Genomic DNA, 8766 nt, shown 5'->3' on the forward strand with positions numbered 1-8766 from the left:
AGAACATTGTCTTTTTTTTTTTTTTACTCAACACATTCTTCTTCATTTTCAAAACCTGGTGTCTACATTGTAGCTGCAGTTAAGTTGCTCACTTCAGTTCCAAACCTGCTAGTAAATAGACCCAGTGAGCTGCCTACTGAAGCAAATCGCTGGCAGACCAGGCTGTAAGCATTGTCAGCATAATAGCTAGCTTGCTAAGCGTTTCTACCTAACAAACAAGGATAGCCAATTAGAAAGAAACGTAAGAAATCTTCTCGTTCTTCTCCAGTTTTTTTAACAAACTACTTTTAGGCACATTACAGCCAACTTCTGGAACACTTGCGTGATTAAATGTTACTTCAGGACCGACATCGTGTGTGAGCTGGAGGTGAATTGGAAATTGATTGTTGTTTTTAGTCATGGTTGCATGTACAAATGACACTTCCCAGTCAGCTCACTCTCTCTGGCTATGGTGGGTCTCTGTCGGAGACGATTATTCTAAATATCAAACATGTTTGATATTTACAATTCGAGATTGGGGCGGCTTCAACTCAATCTTTCGCATTAAGATTATTTTGTAAACCCACACACAGGATTATTTGGGCAGATAATTTGCAAAGAGTGACCTCAAGTCGGAAACCCCCCCCCCCGCGATTGTGGGAAGGGGAAAATCGGTTCTAAAATCAGTCAGATTATCCTCTGATGTGCAGGAGCCTCAACTGGAAACAGATCGCCATGTCAGATGCTGTGGGGAAACATTGCTGGTAGAAACTGGACTTTTTGATGCTATTTTCATTTTGCAAGGCAACAAAGTAAAACAAATATTCCATGTATGTAAATTGACATTAAGATTTATTTTCACTTACTAGAATTATACCACGAAACATTAGGGGCCAAGGACCAACTGGGTCTTCATCCTTTAGCCACGATGAAAATCCCATTTATTCACAGTGTTACATGCAATCATGATATAAGACATTGTTTAAGTGATCCAAATTATTTAAATATGTTCATTGCTTTAGGTTATGTCATGGAGGACCTTAAAAATGACATTTAACGACATCTACTCTAATCTGCAGTTGGATACAGTTTGTGTGTCGGCTGCCCAGACAGTCTTTGTTACATATAGTTACCCATAACACTGTTCCTGACCTGCAGACTTTTTTGTCAACATTTGGTTACAAAATACTGTAACGCTTCAGTCCTCAATGTTTATAGTAACAGCTGATCAAAAGCAATGTTTAATGTGAAAGGTGCCACCTGCTGTGACGAACCCAGAGAAATTATCCCCAAACTCTTCAGGGCTTTTCAGCCTCTTTATTTAGGTTTTCTGGGCCCCCTGTTCCAGTTACAGCAGCAGCTTTACAAAGCAAGTCTGATGAATTTTACCATAACAATTCAATTACATGTCAGATGTTGTTGGCTGCCCACATATATATGACAATAATAATATAACACATGACTTCAAAAGCACAAGATGGCAACTCCTATATGTGAGGTGTTGTGGCTAAATTTCTGGATAGTGGTAGGAAGGGAAGAAATGGTCCATCTTTGTATAAAGTCTATGAAACTTAAATGGGCCTTAGGAGGCCCAAACATTCAAATCTGTCATCATGCTTCACTTGCCACTAGTAGATATTTTGTTGTGGGACACATAGCAAAACTTTGTTCATGGATTTTTCCACATATACAGTATAAAATATTGCACATTTTGTTACTATAACAATGTTTTGACTGTGTTTGTAGCTCTATTCTCTGTTGTTCTAACAGGCTTTAGAGTTAGAACAACCAATAACATGCAAATTACACATACTTCTGGAGAAAGGTTTGGCATATAACTCATATTGTTTCAAACCATCTGCTGTTGGACAAATGACAGGATGATATCCAGATAGCATACGGATGTGGGGCCCTTCAGGTAATGATGTGGCTCCTCAGCCCTTCTTGTGGCCCAGACAAAATGGATGTCAACCACAAGTTGCCCACTTGTAAAATAGCAAATGTGGCAAATATCAAAAAAACTAAATGTGGGCCTTTCTTGGTACATGTGGTGCTCTAGGAAAGGTCTCATCTAGATGTGAACCTAAAGTGGTCCGTGTGGTAAATGGTGAATATGGCCCAAATAGCACAAAACAAATCCCAGCCACCTTTGGTTGGCATGTGGTATTGCTATGGCTTTCTTGTGGCCCAGAACTGGCAGATAGGAGTGGGGTGCTCAAGTGCCTTAATTCCATGTGGCATGAGGGCCGTGTGGCAGTGTGGGGCCAAAGCTGAGCCAAAACAATTCTGCTACGTGGGTGACTTCTTATTTTTTTAAGATATCCCTAATAGCCTACAGCTGCATGTCGTCCTACGTATATAATTACACAGATCCATCCAGCAGCATGTATTCCAAACAGCTCCACATGCAGCTTGACGCTGTGTGCAGTCAAACACACCGTCACAATGGTTTGTTCTTTGCTGCAGAAGTGGCTCATGCAGCAGGACTGAAGGATCCCTCCCTGCTGCTCTTTAAACAGAAAGCTTTCAGTTAAGAGAGTTGGGATCATTAGGGATAATAGTGTAAGGGTAATGAAGGCAGGCGGTGGTGAAATCTCTCCAACACACACACACACACACGCACACACACACACACACACACTCTCTCTCTCTCTCTCTCTGCTGCTCCGCTGGATCAGTGGAGGTAGTTAGTGAGCGTTTCTTTGCACAGTGATTAAGGGGGAAGGACCAATGGCAACAAAGGAGACGGAGAGGACGGTAGCTCCTCCTCTCCCTCTCTCTCTCTCTCTCCCCCTCTCTCGCGCTGTGTGCTTTATAGATGTATATAATCCCTCAGTTGAACCAGAAAACAAACTCCTCTCACTGGCCGAGACGCCGCAGAGTTTGAATCCACCGCAGGGCTGCATGTAGCCGGAGCATCAGCTGGAGAAACAAACCCCGCCGGCACCGATCCAACTTCTCCGCTCGGATTCTGCTTTTACGCATCGGGTAGGTGTCGTCTTCTGCCACTCAGAGGCAGGTACTTTATCCCCTTTGCAGACTAAATGAATTAAAAAAAAAAAAAACCCGAATCAAGCTTCGAAAGAAATCGATCTCGTTTCACATGGACACAGTGTGTTTACTTGCTGCGTTTTACAATTTGTTGCGGTTCCATGGCATCGAATTGCGCGAAACAGCCCGCGCGCACATTCCCCTAAGATTAAGAAAAATGGTGAAACATGCTCGTGTAATGATGCCAGCAGTTATTACACCCCCTCGGACTGTGTATTCACAAAGTGACATTTGTCTGAACGATAATCCAGCTCTGTGATAGGCTGTAATTAGTAGCAAAGGAGCAGAATATTCTGAGGAGGATTTAGGCCATTGAGGAAAGTGTCTTGTTTTATCAGCACTAACAGGGCTGTATTTCTACAAGCAGCCAGGGGCATCACCAGTTATTTTTTGGGGAAGGCTTTTTCTTTTAATAGCCTGATATATCTTTGCTTTTTAGAGACATAGTCATTACATGTCTCGCTGTGGATGCGTTTTTTATGATCACCCCCATTCAGGGGCAGCTTATAAAAATAATGTAATTCATTTTTAACAGGCCAATAACCTTGTCAGCCAAATTACAGCGTCAGCACGCATGGGCTCGTTCTGTTTGTCATCTGTGGGCAATCTTAATTGAAGATCTTTTGTAATGACTGTGTGAAGACAGAGTTAGGTTGATGTGTGTTAAAGGAGAGAGAGAGAGAGAGAAAGAGGGGGGAGGTGTGTGTGTGGTCTGGAGAAGCATTCCTCTGCGTCCTTTTGGCTGCAAGGGTATTGCTGCCCTCCCTTGTCGTGTGTTATTCAGTGGTAATTCACTGATGGTGTAATTTTGGAGGTTTGATATGTCTTTGTCACTGACTGAGGAGCTTCCCTATTTCACTTGAAGCCTTAACAGAAAGAGAAGCTGTGGAGGAAAGAGTAGTTTCGACAGTCAGAGCTTGTCGATACTGTTTTTTTATGGTTTTAAAGGGCAGCTAAACAATTTAGTAAAATGCTACAATAAAATTGGGAAACTCACCAGAAACATATTAAAGAAATAACAGTTTAAATACGAGCAGCTGAGTCTGAGCTATCCAGACTTTTTGTTGCATGAGTGGGTCAAGCTCCAAAAACACTGGATCCTACATTTCCCATAGTGCAGCTGGATAATATTATTTTTATTTAACCCTCCCTGCTTCCTGAACTCTCATATTTTAACACATCCGTCCTGCTGTTTGTAATGCAGACAGAATTTTTGGACACACAGACACACACACCAAAAATATTATATAAATCTCAAGCCCAGTCTGAGATTATGCTGATGACATCATCTTGGATGCTATGATGTCATCAGGATTATTTCTTGTTATGGAACTTGTTTTGTTAGGTGTGGTTTAGAGAATAGTGTGTAAAATGTAAAGACTTGAATCATCAGAACATGCACATTGTTTGCTTTAATTAGCCAGTGTTAAGTTGTGTTGTGCTGACACGAGGGTCAGCGTGATGGTGGTTTCGTCATCAGGGGTAGTTTAGGCTTTGTGTGGACGTCCCTTCCAATTTGTTGTGCCGCATTTGTCCATTCGGCAACGACGCTTCAAAAGCACCAACTGTGCATGTGCTCCTCGCACTGAACTAGAAACTACAATTAGAACAACTACACATCTGTTTTGTAAGCAGCTATCGGTGTGCACAATAAATGGGTCCTTTGTTGTCTTTAGTAACGACAGCTGTCTGTGGGTAGCTGACACACTGATTTGCGCTCACGTTGAATGTTTGTCGAGGGCACATTATGATTATGAGAAAAGAAACCACTGTAGTTGAACCATGCGCTAACTACCCAGCAATCTGCAAATATCAGGCTAATGCCCTGACATGAAACACAACACCGGTTGCAGATGAGTCAGTCTTATTTAAGTGGAAGTCCCTGCTCGACTTAGTTGAAGTGTCCTGTTGCAGTCGTCAATAGCTGTGTGGGACAACCTGCACATTTTGAATATGGATCCTTTGCTCACCGGGCCAGTCTTTACTATTCATGCTCAACTGTCTTTCACCATTTTGACCATGTTTTATTCCTTCATCTCTTAAGAGGAAAAAATGTATTAAAATTTTGACTTAACCTTAAAATAAAGAATCCATCACATTTGAAAGTTCCCTCCAAAGCCACTAAAGGCAGAAGGCCCACACTCACACTGCCGCAGTAGTAGGCCTACTTCTCATAATGAATAAACTCAACTTCTTCGATGGAATAGCCCTTTAAATTGCAGATCTTTAAATCTTATTTAGGTGGTAATGAATAGTGGGAGCATTTCAAATCTAATTTAATGTCTTTTATTTTCATAATTTTCTATAGTGACAGAGCAACCATGGCCGAACACATGATGATGCCCATGAGCCACAGCTTCAGGATGGGCATGAATGGACCTCCACAGCACAATGGTCAGCCTGGCCTGCGCAGTCTGCCCAATGGCCAGGTGATGCATTACAGCAGGAACCCTCAGAACATGGAGGCTGCCATGAGGCAGAGGTCAGCCATGGTGGGACCTGGAGGTATGGGCGGGCCTGTGAACGGTGCTCCAATGGCCAACCACCACCACCAGATGATGTCTGGAAACATGATGTACAATGGGCAGGGGCCACAGCAGCAACAGCACCACCACCACCACATGCACCCCCAGCAGCAGCAGCAGCAACAGCAGCAGCAGCAGCAGCAGCAGCAGCAGGGTGGCCACGCTCAGCAGTACATCCCTGGTAACCTCACCTCCCAGCAGCTCATGGCGAGCATGCACCTGCAGAAACTCAACACTCAGTATCATGGACACCCGCTCAGCTCGGCCAACGGACACCACATGCCCAACGGTGCACAGTACCGGATGGGTCCGGCCCAGCTATCAGGCATGCAGCACATTGGCGGCCCTTTGGGGCTGAATGGCATGGACATGGATCTGATTGACGAGGAGGTTCTGACTTCGCTGGTGCTGGAGTTTGGGTTGGATCGCGTTCAGGAGCTGCCTGAGCTCTTCCTTGGACAGAATGAGTTTGACTTCATTTCGGACTTTGTGTGCAAACAGCAGCCGAGCACGGTGAGCTGTTGAACGAAGCGGCCGGAAGCCGGTTTGACTTATTTGGACTGGACACCCCAAAGAATGACTGAGTGGCCACAGTAGCACAGCGAGAGGAGACAATCTCTCTGTTCTGTTTGGGTGTATCTGTGTCTGTGTAAATGACAGTGTCTAGCATGCCTTCACACTGACTTTGCCTGCGAGTTGATGAAGAATTGTAATGAGAGAAAACGCAGCAAAAGCACCAGGTTTCACTTCTTTCAGCTGGTGCCAGTAAGATCTGCTGAATTTGGCCCCAACCATGCATCCTGATGCAGCGGGCTCTGTCTGTACCCATCTGCCCCTCAGCACTTGTGCCTGCAGTGCCAAGGCTTTGGGATAATTGTAAGCTTAACTTACACAAGTGGGGAAGAAAACCTGGGAAGACTGTCCATCTGGGTCTGCAAGATTCTGTGACATCTTCAAATGTATTTGAATTCTCCTTACACCTTCTACTAGTAGCAAACATTTTACAAATTTATAAAAGTTTGACCTTTGAATTTGTTCATACAAGGATGAAGGGATTTAGAGTTGAGAATGATTTTTAGTTTGTGTGTATATTGAAGGCTGGCTCTTCAAAACAGAGTTCCTACAAAAAAAAACAAACCCTACACATTTCCTTGAAGAGCAGGAGAGTGAGTTGTGTTGTGAAGCATTTCCGAGAGACACGATGAGGTTGATATCAGATTGGAAATATGCGACAAAGATTATTTCAGCTTTCAGTTTCATCTACCTGACTCAGATAAAAAAAACTGCTATCATTAAATGTATCGCATCTGTTCCATGCTATTTAACTGTGATTGAATCATTGGCAAAATAGCGCGTTGCTTAGAGTGTTGGCTTAAACTTAAAATGGCTCTGACATTTAGGTCCTCGCTGCAAGCAAACCTTGGGGTACTAATTAGTAGAAATGCAAGAAAAGTTAAGAATGGAGAAAGATATGTATACAACATTCCTGTGGCCTGGTGCAATAGAGTCAAGAAAAGCCAAACAAAAAAGACGCTATCAGAAGCTGTTGGTCACAGGTCTGAAAAGTGATTATTTTTCTCAAACAGGAAGGGCAAAAAAAAAAAGGTGTGTGATTGCAGGATATTCGTGTGTTATTTGTGTGCGGACCTGTGTGTGGTGAGTGCAGTGAGGCATTTAAAACCCACCGAATGGCTTTGTCGTCCCTAAACCATTGGCTGGTACGCGGAAGCTGATTTGAGGCTGCTTGGCGAAGAGGGGAGAGAGATTTGGGTGTGTGGACACAACATGTGGACACTGCGCTCCCCGGCAGCACTTAGTGTAATCATTATTTAAAGCTGACGCTACCTGTGGCATTGATTTCATTAGGCAGGAAGAGCGAGGACCACAAAGTGTGCAAAGTTGTTGTTTTTGCCATAGATTAGCTTACTCTGCTGCTTTTCTACTGATTAGATTTCAATTACATGTTCTCACACGCTTGTCTTAATTGAGGTCGAATTGCACATTCTCCAGCGGCTCAATAATTACAAAACAAACGTGTTCCGTGGCGCTTTTCTCTCAATTTTTTTAGCGCAATTGGTAATTCGTTTTTTTTGTCAAGGCTGCTGCTTTTGCCACTGCAGGCCAGCTGAGGGAGAACTTCCTGCACTCCTAATGCTATTTGTGGCGCTGTCAGAGGGGTCAGGGCTGCGCTGGTGCACTGTGTTAATCTGTACCAAAACTGTGCTGCTGTCCCTGTCTCTCTGGAGATCTGCCATCTCCCTAGCTCTCCAGTCAAACAATGGGCATTGAAACGCTGCTATAGAGGCAGACAAGTGCCAGCGAGTTCCCGCTCTGTTTTACTTTCTGCCTGGCAAACTGCAGCTAAACGGAGCTCGCAGTTAAAATGGAAACACTTTTGGCCTTAGCGAGACGGTGGCCTCTGATTCCTGCTATATCCATAAGCGCAGCCTTCTTGTGTATTGTATCTTTGTATTGTAGACTAGAGGTGAAGTTGATCTAGATGCATTTAAGGTACTTAAAAAAAACACTGTCAGTTGTAAATGTTAATCAGTGGCTGGTTTTGATGTGTTGACAAGAGATTATATCCTAAAAAAATTTACAAACAAGTGTGTAGATACAGTAAACCAATGTTTCTGGGTGCAGGGGCGTGAAGCTTTAAGACCAAGTAGACTGCATGTTAAAGCAAGCGTGAGGGATGCCACCACTTTCCCACAAAGCAGCTGAGAATGTACAGTACAACACTTTGTGGGAACTTGTCTTAAGATGGTAGATAAACGTGTGAGATTGTACTCCTTGTTCCAAAATTACACATCATTTATTTGGGTAACCCCCCTCTCCCTTTTCCCATTTCCCCAAAGCTTTTGTAATGTTATTGATTCTATTTTAAGAAAATGTATTTATTTTCAAATAAAATATTTATTTAAAGAAACTACTCTTTGTTTGTCAATGACTCCCATCCACCGTCAGCTGCGATAAACAGCACATTACGACACATGGACTTGATTCATAGATAATAGCGCCATTTAAACCACAGGGGCTTTGAGATTAGGTTGATTTGTCCTGCTTGCCTGAGGTTTATTCTGTAGTCGGTTTCCTCTACATAAAAAGCGATCAGCAAACACAAGAGCAAAGTACAAACAACAAATCCTACAAAAAGGTGAGTCAGCACAGTGGCAGCACGAAGGTGAACCTAACTTTCTTTTTAGTTCAC

The 8766-nt window shown here is 43.3% G+C and overlaps 1 protein-coding gene across 1 annotated transcript; it reads left to right on the top strand.

Annotated features, from left to right (window-relative positions):
* Positions 1–2782: 2782 nt before the first annotated feature.
* On the top strand, positions 2783–8484 carry cited4a (Cbp/p300-interacting transactivator, with Glu/Asp-rich carboxy-terminal domain, 4a). The gene is given in 4 exon segments (XM_020090712.2): positions 2783–2839; positions 2841–2915; positions 2918–2967; positions 5339–8484. Coding segments are annotated over 4 exon segments (909 nt in total). The 5' UTR covers positions 2783–2797; the 3' UTR covers positions 6081–8484.
* Positions 8485–8766: the final 282 nt, after the last annotated feature.

The sequence above is a fragment of the Paralichthys olivaceus genome, chromosome 20, assembly GCF_024713975.1.
Source record: "Paralichthys olivaceus isolate ysfri-2021 chromosome 20, ASM2471397v2, whole genome shotgun sequence".
NCBI lineage: Eukaryota > Metazoa > Chordata > Actinopteri > Pleuronectiformes > Paralichthyidae > Paralichthys > Paralichthys olivaceus.